This window comes from Balaenoptera acutorostrata, chromosome 2 (genome assembly GCF_949987535.1).
Source record: "Balaenoptera acutorostrata chromosome 2, mBalAcu1.1, whole genome shotgun sequence".
NCBI lineage: Eukaryota > Metazoa > Chordata > Mammalia > Artiodactyla > Balaenopteridae > Balaenoptera > Balaenoptera acutorostrata.
Genome location: NC_080065.1, coordinates 55,555,238 through 55,568,738, shown reverse-complemented (window position 1 = coordinate 55,568,738; position 13,501 = coordinate 55,555,238). Strand labels below are relative to the sequence as shown.

General features: G+C 35.6%; 1 protein-coding gene across 3 annotated transcripts in view; it reads left to right on the top strand.

The window, feature by feature from the left end:
- SGTB (small glutamine rich tetratricopeptide repeat co-chaperone beta) overlaps positions 1 to 13,501 on the top strand; it is a 47,364-nt gene that overhangs the window by 16,776 nt on the left and 17,087 nt on the right. For all 3 annotated transcript variants that reach the window (XM_057541044.1, XM_007176022.3, XM_007176021.3), the window contains exon 5: positions 1,374 to 1,473. In XM_057541044.1, the coding sequence (XP_057397027.1) occupies positions 1,374 to 1,473 (100 nt within the window). The remainder of the gene's footprint in view (positions 1 to 1,373; positions 1,474 to 13,501) is intronic.

Genomic DNA, 13,501 nt, shown 5'->3' with positions numbered 1-13,501 from the left:
AGCAAGAAAATCCACATAACCTGGAGAATTTAAATCTTTTACGTGGAAGAAGCAAATCTATTTAAGTACTGAGGCTAATGTAGTTAATTTCTTGCTCAATCATAAAAGCTATGTAACCTTTTAGCTTCATTTCTTTTTGGGGGTGGAAATCTAAATTAATTTTTTTAGCTTTGAAAAAACAGCTTTATTGAGCTATAATTGACATACCATGCGATTTACTGTAACATGTATGAATTCATTGGTTTCTAGTATGTACACAGAGTTGTGTAGCCATCACCACAATTTTAGAACATTTTATCATACCAAAGAGAAATTATGTAGAAATCACTTTTTATATTCATTTAGCAATCACTCTTTATATTCATTTCTGCTTCTTAATTTGAAGTAACGTTTGTATGATTTTAGGTACTCTTACCTACCTGTCTTTCCTTTAATCTTACTGTTATCTGCAAATTTACACTCTCCTCCCATTAAGTAGCTAATGATCTGTTAAGAAAACAAGGTTAATAGGAGAGCTTCTGGTTCAGAGAAAGCTGGAAGGAATAATAGAGGCTTTTGAGATGTAAACACTTCCTCGTAATCCCAGTGTTTTAAAAATTTCAATTTTGAGCATTGGTTCTTAATAGTGATCGTGACATTTTTTTTCCGTTTAATGGATTACAGAAGATAGCCACAAGAAATCCCTTATTTTGCCGACCAGTCGTTAACGTAGCTAAATTATTGCCAGATGTATCTGCAGAAGCCCTTCCTGAAGATCAGTATGCTGTGGGCTAGCTGTGGTATCTGAAATTCTGTCTTTCTAGAAATTAATCTCCAATAATCTTCTTTAAAAGAGAATCTATCTGTGGAAGGGATAGCACATAAAAATATCTGCCATTGACATTGACATGAGTAGTTTCACTAGCTTACCCTCACCGCATGTTCTGAGGGCTTGCTCATCAGCAGGTGCATGTTTTGACAGGGAAGGAATGGAAGACCAGGTCCAGACTGAGATAGTGATTGTGGAGGGTGGTCCACCTGGAATGGGGTGGGGCAGCTCTAAAAGGAAAGAGAGAGATGAAGATAAGGAAGGTGAGAAGAGATTAGGTTTTGCCAAGAGGTAATCATAATTGTTACACTTACTCACTTATTGAAGTCTGGTTTTATAAGATATTTAAAGATTAATTTTTTAAAGACTCTCCACTGTTAAAAATCATTCAAACACACTGAAAGCTAAGGGGTATCAACTCTATAGTACAATATAAAATTTATTTCCAGTATGAATGAAAAATCATGTTGCTGATCTTCGTATTACTGTAGTTTCTATGATTAAAATTTATCTTACAGACTTTTTTTCTGTATATTGTACTTACTGTACCTATTGGTTATTTTAGGCAATAACCACATGAAAGAAGAAAATTATGCTGCTGCAGTGGATTGTTACACACAGGCGATAGAATTGGATCCAAATAATGCAGTTTATTATTGTAACAGGTAAACTGGCACTGTTGTGGCAGGTTTACAGTTGTTAAACATTTGCATTAATAGCTCTGAAGGAGTTTTTTATAGCTCTGTAAAATTTGTTTTTTTATTTAGAAAATTTTGAAAGCTTGGAAACGTATGAAAGAAGGAAAAAATAAACTCATAAATTTACCACTTAGAGGCAACCACTGTTACTAATAACCTTTTGGCATATGTTGTTTGATGTAAGAGTAATCAATTTCAGATTAATCTTTATTCACTAGGCATATCACAAACACATCCTTATTTTATTGAAATCCTTCATAAACATGATTTAAATGGATACAAATTAGTCTATTATTACCTCTTAATCTTTTTTATATATCTAGCACCTTTCATTGTGGCTGGTAAACAAGCAGTATTATTTTTTAATAAATTGATAGATGTACCTGACTTTGCCTTACTTTGCTTTGTCCTACTGGTGGACATTGAAGGTGTCCTTTTTATTTCAATATTATAAAGCTGCAATGAACATCTTTGTTTCTAAAATTATTTTCTGGACTTAAGATTTTCTAGACTTTGTATCTATCCTTGGAAATGCACTCAGTTGGTCTAACAGTATAAACATTTAAAAATTTGTTGATGCTAATTTCAAAATTGTTCCGGCTTCTTTGAAAATATTTTGAAAATTCTTTTCTTCCGCTAGGATATGTGAATGTATCTGTTTTTACCACATCCTTATCAGCACTAAGTACTTGAATTATTATTTATTATTGTTAATTTAATATTATTCTTATTTTAATAGTGATTTGTAATTTACATTTAATTACTGGTGAGGTTGGACATTTTTCAAATGTTGGCCATTTGTGTGTTTTTTTTTCTCCATAGATTATTTGTACCTGTGCCAGGCCTCAGCCTGTTTGACCTCAGACATTTCTTTCCTTTCCTTTTCTGCCCTTTGTAACAGAGGGTCTGACCCCTTCAGGCTGTATTTCCCAGGCTCCTGTGACACCTGGGTTTTGTCTGTGTTCAGCCGTGGGAGGTACTGGCAGGAGATTGGAGGGCAGAAGGAAGGCAGAAGTTAGGTATTTCTTCCCCTCTTTTTACATCAGGGTGTTTATCCAGCAGGGGCTGCTTCTCCTCCTTGTCTCCAGCTCCCACCCAAGACACCCGCCATGGTCCCAGCTTTTTCCAGGTGACATTGGGTTTTGGGCTCTGCCCTCTGTTCTGTCTTAGGGACGGTAATGGCTTCCTGCTGTTGCTAATCTCTGCATTGATGCACAACCCCCTGTTTGGCATCTCAGCTCTTCCATCAGCTATGTAATGAATTCCCTGCACTAAATTTTTTAAATATTAAAATTCCGATAGAACTTTCTGCAGTGATGGAAATGTCCTGTATCTGCATTGTCCAGTACAGTAGCCACTAACCACTGTGGCTGTTAAGAACTTGAAATGTGGCTAGTGCAATGGAGAAACTAAAATTTTAATGTAAGGTCAATTTAAATTAATTAAATTTAAATAACCATATGTGGCTTGTGGCTGCTGTACTGGACACCATAGCTCTATATTAAAGATAAAATCCCTTTGTCCTAATTGCATAGCTTATTGTTTGCCTTTTAATGTTTTTCATATGTAAAAGTTTTAAATATTTATGTAGACAAATTTGTTTATCTTTTCTTTTGCATTTTATTACAGTGTTTTTAAGCTGAAAGCTCTCTGCATTTACAGACTTGGCAAATAAGTTTTATTTTTTATTTTTTCCTTTACGTTTAAATTTTGTCATGCCAAGTCTATTTTGGTCACTGATATGACTATTTTAATCAATCTGAAGCTTTTTATGACAGATTTATAAAAATTACCTTTTATTATATAGTAAGTTCTTAGATTTGAAAGAGATCTTCAGGTTAATTTGGTCCAATCGTTCATTGAGTTATTTTTTATCATATTTAGGGTATTCATACCCTTATGAGATAGTCCCTTCTCTCCCACCTTTTCTTTTGTGGTTATATCTGTTAGAAAAGTCTTCCTTGACTCTGATTTTGTTTCCATGTAGCTCCTGTAGCTTCTCTCAATTGACTTTATTTTTATTCTTATGGGCAATTACAGAATAAGTGTGATTCTTCCTTTTCATGACAGTACCTTACATTTTGAAGTTTGCTACTGTGTTCATTTAAGTCTTTCCTCCACATTAAATGTTCACAGCTTCTTCCATTGTACCTCACATAGGTCAGTTTTAAATCTTACACTTTTGCTCTGAACTTGTTCCAGGTTACCTGCATCTATTACTCTGTAGTTCCCAGAAGTTAGCACAGCATGTCTGGCGTTGGTCTGACTAGAACAGTCTTGTAGAGTGCTCATTTAACCTACTTCTAGGTAACATAGTTATATATTAGTGTTTTGTAGCATTATCTATTAAATTTATATTTTGCTTTGGTTTTATTAAAGCCTGCCCTTTTTCACACACTCTCTCTAGCCTGCCGCTCAATCGTACATTCATTTGACAGGTTCTTGCCCAACACCTGCTGTGCACCAGTGTTGTCACAGGAGGTAAAGTTGGTTGTTTGGACTCAAATGCAGGATCTTATATTTTATCCCTATGGGATTTTATCTTGTTAGTCTTTTATTTATATGTCCCTTAATCGTTTGGGATAAATTGTAAAGTACTATATTTGCTTTTGCTCCTAGCTTCATGTCAACCACAAACTTGACAAGAGCGCCGTATATGACATTGTATCAGTTACAGAGTCAGCTAGGGGAGCAGTCATGGGGAAGTGGTTAAGAGCAGGGGTTCTGACCCACACTCTTTGGATTCTAATTTCTGGCTCTTCCACTTACATGTATGTGACCTTGAGCAAATTATCCTAACATCTTAGTTTCCCCATTGGTAAAATGTGGATAATAGTATTTATCTCATCGCATTGTTGTAGAGGTCAAATAGTTAATACATATAAAGTGCTAGGACAGCGTCTAGTAAAGAGTATTGTACACAACAGTAGCTATTATCATTATTATTTATGCAATCTGGGGGTTTTGCCTTAATCAGATTATGAAGAGAGATCCAAATTTATCGGGGTCCAAATACATTGTCAATTGTTTTTCTCTGAGTTACCAGTCTGGTGGTAATCCCGGTAAAATAGAAAGGAAATGATGTTAGCCTCATAGGACTTGTTCTGAATTAATCTAATGTTATTTTTCTTCTTTTTTTTTTTATCTCTAACATTTTTTTAGTGAAAATTTAGAAAAATCAAAGAGGTTTACAGTGAATATGCATATATCCACACCAAGATTTTGCCATTAATATTTTAGTATATTTGCTATATCAATATTTATTCATCTATCTGTGCCTATCTTATTTTTGATGCATTTCAAGGTAAATTGCAGCCATCAGTACACTTTCCCCCTAAATATTTTAGTATGCATGTCATTGATACAGTTCAATATATTACATTCTTTTCTTTTGAGGTAAAATTTACATGCAATAAAAAGCACAGATCTTAACTGTATGTTCACTAAGTTTTGACAAATGCGTACACCTATATAACTCACCACCCCTGTCAAGATAGTGAAGATGACCACCAGCCCGGGAAGTTCTGCCTGCCCCTTCAGAGTCAGTTGCCTAAAACACTCTCCAGAGAAAACCACTGTTTTGTTTTGTTTTGTTTTTCCACCATAGATTAGATTTGTCTCTGTTAGAATTTCGCATAAAAGGAATCATACTGTGTATACCCTTGTGTGTGAGACCTTTTTTACTCGACATAATGGTTTTGACATTCAATCCTGTTGTTGCATGGTTCTTTTTTTTAAACTTCAGTATTGGTTGTTTGAACACATTACCGTTTGTTTAGGCATTTTCCTATTCATAGACACCCAGGCTGCCTTTAGTTGTTGTTGTTGTTTTTTGTATTTTGTCCAGAATTTAGAGTTGTTATTTTTGGAAGCATTGGATCCATAAGGAATTTAGTTGGCCATATTGAAAACCTACATTTTCTCTCTTCACACACACACACACACAAATCACTTTGTTAATCTGTTCTAATAATCCAGCTCAGAAAAATAGAAAATCCAAATAATTTGTGGAGAATTAATTTCCCAAGCTCTGCTTTTATGTTTGAATTTTATTCTCTGTAATCAGATGACTAGACATGTTTTCATTTAGCGTATGAAATCTTGAAATAAATACATTTAATACTGCACAGAATGTTATGACCAGGTATAAATGTTATCAGAAAACTGATTATTTATAGAGCTCCATAAGCCATATACTTTTAACTATGAATATGATGAATCTGAGCCTAGATAAATCATTTATTTTTAATGAGATTAGTGTTTGTTAATAGTCGCATGTCCATTAGTACAGTATTAGAAGAGATTCTTGGCAGTACCTGTACTTGCTTTCCATTTAATTATTGTTAAATTGAAATGAATAATTATGCTTCTTTTTTGCCTTTAAATAGTATCTTCTTCCCTGAGGAGTTCAGTAATAGAGTATGCAATTTAATATTAAATAATTAGAAAACTTTATTTGTATATGTATTGCAAATATTAAATAAAGCTTTAGGAATTTTTTTTAGACTCTAGTGGTTATAAATATGTCAATAGCCTGTAGTTTGCCAACTACCCCTTGCCATTTTTCTTAGCCAGCTGACTGCCACGAGTTGGAAGCTCAGAATAGCAGATCTAAATCTTTCTTTTGATATTCATTTTCACAGTTTATTACTAATCAAAATATTGTTCACATATTAAACTTGCTAGGATGAACCAAAGTTTACTTTTTATAGAAGTGACTTTTTAATATGATTAGAAAACAATCATTTGGTATATTTCTTAGGCATGAATCTTTCTTTTCTAGACTTAATCTTCTATTTTGGGCTTTTAGGATCCTAATGATGCTTTAGGCTCAGCTCAGATACCAGGACAACATGAGTCCTTCCTTGAAAACCTATTATTTAGTTTTGCTTTTATTCTATGTTCCTAGCACTTACTATGATATATAACACTTATATAAGTTTATCATATATGTTCTGCCTTATAATTATATGCATACTTGTTTTATTTCTTCAGCTGAAGGGCAGAGATTGCATCTTGTATCTATTCGTATTCCCTGTAATACCTAGCACTGTGCCTCACAAGAGTTCAGCCAATTTTTGGATGCATGGAAGACTATAGAAGAAATATAAGAAATTTCCAGTGATGTTGAAGTGACCAGACACTCAAATTAACACTTGTATACATAAAACAACAAATTATTTATAGGTCTAAAATATTTCCAAGTACTTTATAATATGAAATGATATTTCATATTAAACTCGCTAGTTTTCCATGTCTTCCGTCCCTAAACAGTACAGATCTTCCTCGACTTACGATGTTACATCCTGATAAACTTGAAAATGTCATAAGTCAAAAATGCATTCAATACACCTAACCTACTGACACAGCTTAGCCTAGCCTATCTTAAATATGCTCAGAACACTTACATTAGCCTCACAGTTGGGCAGAATCATCTAACACAAAGCCTATTTTATAATAAAGTGTTGAATGTCTTGTGTAATTTACTGAATACTGTACTGAAAGTGAAAAGCAGAATGGTTGCATGGGTACAGAATGGTTGTAAGTGTGTCATTGTTTACCCTCGTGATCGCATGGTTGACTGGGAGCTGCAGCTCGCTGCCACTGCCCAGCATCACGAGGGAGTATCATGCCACTTATCACTAGCCCTGGAAAAGATCAACGTTCAAAATTTGGAGTACGGTTTCTACTGTATGAGTATTGCTTTTGCACCATCGTAAAGTCAAAAAATTGTAAGTTAAACCACTGTAAGTTAGGGGCCATCTGTATTCTTATAGGTATTTCTTTTTTACAGCCTCATTGCTGAGTACATTACCTTACACAGAATCATCTCCTGTTTCTGGGATGGATAGGTGGTTCAATGACTGAGTCAATAAATGGAATTAAAGATATCGGGAAAGAGAGTGCATGATGGAGAGAGTTTGTCTGGAAGGCCTGTCACGTGATGGGGAATTTGAGTTGTAGGTGGATTTGGTGGACAGGTAGAACTGGGATAAACAGAGGAGAGGGGAAGGCATTTTAGGTTGGAGAGCGTAGTTTAAAAGGCAGAATTAGGAAGCATCAGGGCATTGTACCAAGGAATGCTGGTGACAGCGGGAGCTCTAGAAAGATGGGAACAGAGACCTCATTGTTTTGCATTTTGTTTTCTTCCACCTCCATAAGCAGCATATAGTCATTGGGTTCAGTGGGACTTGACTTTGGTTTGTTGAACTTAGAGTTGAATCTCAGTTCAGCCACTAACTAGCTGTGTGACCTTGGGTAGCCACTAAACCTTTCTGAGCCTCAATTTCCTCACTTGTAAAATAGAGATAATACTAACCGCTTCACAGGGTAGTTGTGAAGAGTAATGATATAGGTGTGTATATATATATATATATATGTCATAGTTCTAGGCTTTCAATATTTGTTTCTTTCAAAAACAATGTAATTCCTAGTTGTAGGAGTAGGCTTTTGCTATAATTTATTTATATGTGATATACAGTATGGGAAATGTTAGGTACCTGTAATTTTTTTTTGCCTTAATTTCCTATAAAAATAGAGCACAAGTTATATTCATGCTCTCGCTCTAACAAGGTAAAGAAAGCGAGGGTGTCTGAAAACATGATGACTCTGACTGTTTTGTTCTGCTGGAGTTTCATTAGTTATGCCCTGATAGCTAGCCAGCAGGGTCAGAGAGAGCAGACCACATTGTTATTCAGTTCAGGCACTGGCGTGTTTGGCTGCATCTCACAGAAGCTTCAAATATAGCCTGATTTCTCTTCCCTTTCCTGGATGCAGATTCAGACGCCTCTCCTCTTTCTTTTGTGAGCTGCACAAATCTGCTTTCATCCCAGCTTGCAGTTTGTGATCTAAAGCTAAAGCTTTCAGTATTGAAACATAGTCATACTCTTTCCTTCTGCCCACTCTTCTTTCTGGGTCTGATTCTCCCTGCTTTATTCCTTGTTTTATTATCAGTATCTGAAGCTAAATATCAGGGAGTCTTCCTCTTTGTTTCCCTTTTCCATATACCTCCCAAATAGCTCATTTGTTCCCTCTTTCACTTCCATCCAGATTCTTAACTTTTGCTAAACTAGTGCAATAGTAACTTCAATTGGCTTCCCGTTTCTACTTGCAGTCTCCACTTCAGTCTTCTGTCAAAGTGATTGTTCTAAAATATGAAATTAATTGTCTAACTCTTGCTTTCTGTTCACTAGTTCCAAATACCGTGATCAGATTTAAGCTCCTCTGGATGATACATCAGATCTTTTATAATATAAGCTCTCTCTTTTCTTTTAACTTTATTATCCTTACTATTCTTCTTACCCCATTCCTCTCCTCTGCTCTCTATGCCCATGTGACGTGAAATTTACTGATTTCCTAAAAATGCCATGTTGGGACATCTCTTCATACTTTTATGTGCTTCTTTCTCTGCAAAGAGTATTTCCTACCTTATCTAATTGGGCAAATTCCTGTCATCCTTCAAGACCCTGTTAGATGTTGCGTCTTTTGGGAAGACTTTCTTAATTTCTTCTCTCTTCAACCTCCCCTTCCCTGCCATGCCCTGTGGAGTGGTGCTGTTCAATATGGTAGCTTCTATCCACATTTGGCTGTTCAAATGTAAATTCATTACAATTAATAAAATAAAAAATTCAGTTCCTCAATTGCAGTAGCATATTTCCAGTGCTCTTTAGTCACATGTGGCTAGGGACTGCTGTATTGGATAGCACAGGTAAAGAACTTGTCTATCACAGAAAGTTCTATTAGACAGCTCTGCATACAGTTAACCATATCTTTCCCTGTGTTGCCTCTTCCTTTGATATCTCCACTGTTGCACTTATCATACTATTTATTTATTTACATGTCTGTTTCCCTATTAGACAGTGAATGTTTGAGGGCAAAGATATAGCCTCTTCATTTCTGTATACTTGATTTTGAGCTGGATTTAGCATATTGCAGGTGTTCAACAAAATTTTGAGTTGAATTGATTCAGTGAATTTTAGAAGGGAGACTTGCCTCTACTTGAAGACTTCTACTGGTGAAACAGTCACATGGCAGCATGTTGCATATATATATTCACAAATAATACATATTTATTATATATAATAATTTTATATGATATATATTTAGGGAAACAAATTTCAACATATTTAAAACCTATTTAAACTTACTGGAAGAGTAATACAATGAACATCCATATATGTTTACCCTAGAGTTAATAGTAGCTAACACTTTGCCATGTTTACTTCCTCTCTCTTGCTCTCTGTCTCTCTACAAGGGTGTGTTTGTGTGTGTGTGTGTGTGTACACACATATAAAATTTTCTTGCTGATCCCAAATACTTTAGTTATATCTCCTAAGACATACCCTGCATAACTACCCTACCATTCACATGTAAGAAAATTAGCATTAGTATTGAAATTTCTCCACTTGTCCCTCAAATACCATCTATAGCTATGTTTTTCGATCTAGAATCCAATCAAGGACCACACGTTGCATTTTGATATATCACTTTAGTCTCTTTTAATCTAGAAAATATTCCTGTCTTTTTTGGTTGTTTAATTTTCATGACATTGATTTTTCCAAAGAGTTAAGGCCAGTGATTTTATAGAATGTGCCATATTCTGGATATGTGTGATGGCTTCCTCATGATTAAATTTAGGTTACATTTTGGCACGAAGCCTACATAAATAATTTGTATACCACTTATTGCATTATATTAGGAGGCCCATAATTTCAAACTGTCCCACTGATGGTGATTCTGAAATTTATATCTTAGGGTGGTGACTACCATATCTTTCTATTACTCCTGTTATAATTAAAAATAATGTATGAGGAGCTTCCCTAAGATGGCTGAGTAGGAAGACCCTGAACTCGCCTCCTCCCATAGGCACACCAAAATTAGAACTGCTTACAGAGCAAATATCTAGGAGGATGACCTGAAGACTAGCAGAAAAGATTTTCCACAACTGAAGATATAAAGAAGGAGCCACACTGAGGAGGGGCAGAGATGTGGTATAGGCAGGATACACAACCTCAGGTTGATGACCCACAAACAAGAAAGATACTGCAACTGCAGAGGTCCTTCTCAAGGAGTGAGGAGTCCAAGCCCCACCTTGTGTTCCTCAGCCTAGAGGTTCTGAACCAGGAAGGTGAGTCCCCAGAAAGTTTGGCTTTGAAAACTACCAGGGCTTACATTTGGGAGAGCTGGAGGGCTGTAGGAAAGAGGAACTCCACTCTTACTGGGCGCATGCAAAATCTAACACCCTCAGGGTCCCAGTGCAGAGGCAGTAGTTTGAAAGGAGCCTGGGTTAGACCCACCTGATGGTCTTAGAGAGCCTCCCAGAGAGGCAGGAGGCAACTGTCTGTCTGGGGACAGAGACACTGGCAGCAGCCATTTTTGGGAGCTTGTTCTACTGTGATGAGACTGGCACTAGGAACTGCCATTTTGGAATCCTCCCTCCAGCCTATTAATGCTGGAGGCTAGCACTGCCTACCAGCATGCCCACAGTAGTCAGCCCACCACAACAGAAGAGTGCCCATGGCCCACATAGAGGGCACTCTTAGATCATATAGCCTGGTGATCAGAAGGGAGCATGGTGTTGGGCCCCATAGCACATCTCCTACGTAAAGCTACTTCTCCAAGATTGGGAGATACAAGTGACCTACCTAATACATAGAAATAAGCAGAGAGAATTAGGCAAAATGAGGAGACAAAGGAATATGTTCCAAACAAAGGAACAAGACAAAACCTCAAAAAAAGAACTAAACAAAGTGGAGATAAGCAATCTACCTGATAAAGAATTCAAAGTATTATCATAAAGATGCTTACTGCACTTGGGAGAAGAATGGATGAACACAGTGAGAATTTCAACAAAGACTTAGAAAATATAAAAGAATGAAACAGAGTTGAATAATAAAATACAATAACTAGAATAAAAAATACATTAGAATCAACAATAGATTAGATGATAAAGAAAAATGGATCAGCAATCTGAAAGACAGAGTAGTGCAAATCACCCAAGCTGAACAGAAAAAGAGAAAAAAATAATTTAAAAAAATGAGGATAGTTTAAGGGACAATCAAGTGTACTAACATTTGCATTAAAGGGGTACAAGAAGGAAAATAGAGAGGGAAGGGGGCAGGTAACTTATTTGAAGAAATAAGTTAGCTGAAAATTCCCCTAACCTGAGGAAGGAAACAGGAAAGAAACAGGTCCAGGAATCACAAAGAGTCCCAAACAACATGAACCCAAAGAAATTCACAGCAAGACACATTATAAATAAAATGGCAGAAAATAAAGGTAAAGGGAGAATCTTAAAAGCAACAAGAGAAGCTACTAGTTACATACAACGGAACTCCCATAAGGTTATGAGCTGCCTTTTCAGCACAAACTTTGCAGGCCAGAAGGGAGTGGCATGATATATTCAAAGTGCTGAAAGAAAAAAAACCTACAACCAAGAATACTTGGCAAGATTATCATTCAGAATTGAAGGAGAGATAAAGAGTTTTACAGACAAGCAAAGATAAAAGAGTTAAGCACTACTAAACTGGCTTTACAAGAAATGTTAAAGGGACTGCTCTAAGTCGAAAAGAAAAAGCCACAACTAGAAATATGAAAATTATGAAAGGAAAAATCTCATTGGTATAGGCAAACACACACTAAAGGTAGTGGATCAACAGTCTATAAAGCTACTATGAATCTTAAAAGACAGAAGTAGTAAAATTATCTATATCTAAAATAATTACTTAAGTGAATCACAAAATAAAAAGATGTAAAATATGACATCCAAAACATCAAATGTTGGAGAGGATTAAAAATGTAGTGCTTTTAGAACGCACTTGAACTTAAGCAATATCAACTTAAAATAGACTACAGTGTACAAAGGTTGTAGGTATATGAACCTTGTGGTAACCACAAACAAAAACCCTATACAGATACAAAAAAATTAAAAGGAATAAAGACACAACACTAAAGAAAGCAATCAAATCACAAGGAAAGAGAATAAGAGAAGAAAAAAGAAACAGAGAGGAACTACAAATACAACTACAAAACAATTAACAAAATGGCAGTAAGTACGTACCTATCAATAATTACTTTAAATGTAAGTGGACTCTATGCTCCAGTCAGAAGACTTAGGGTGGCTGAATAGAGAAAAGAACAAGACCCATGTACATGCTGCCTACAAGAGACTCAATTCACATATAAAAACACACACAGACTGAAAGTGAAGGGATGGCAAAAGGTATTCAATGAAAATGGAAATGAAAAGAAAGTTGGGGTAGTAATACAAATGTGAGACAAAATAGACTTTAATACAAAGGCTGTAACTAGAGACAGGAAAGGACATTACATAATGATAAAGAAATCAACCCAACAAGAAGATATAATTGTGAATATATATGCACCAAACATAGGAGCACCTAAATACATAAAGCAAATATTAACATAAAGGGAGAAATTTTTAGTAATACAATAATAGTAGAGGACTTTAACACCCCACTTACATCAATGGACAGATCATCCAGACAGAAAATAAGGAAACACTGGCATTAAGTGACATATTAGACCAGATAAACTTAAATGATATATATAGAACACTCCATCCAAAAGCAGCAGAATACACATTCTTTTCAAGTGCACATGGAACATTCTCCAGGCTAGGCCACAAAACAAGTCTCACTAAATTTAACAAAATTGAAATCATATCAAGCATCTTTTCTGACCACAGTGCTGTGAGATGAGAAATCAACTGCCAGGAGAAAGCTGCAAAAAACACAAGCTTGTGGAGGCTAAATAATATGCTACTAAACAACCAGTGGGTCACTGAAGAAATAAAAGAGGAAATAAAAAATACCTGACAAATGAAAATTGAAACACACTGATCTAAAAACTATGGGACTCAGCAAAAGCAGTTCTAAGAGGGAAGTTTGTAGTGATACACACCTATCTCAGGAAATTTAAAAAATCTCAAACAATCTAACCTTACACTTAATGGAAATAATAAAGAAGAACAAAC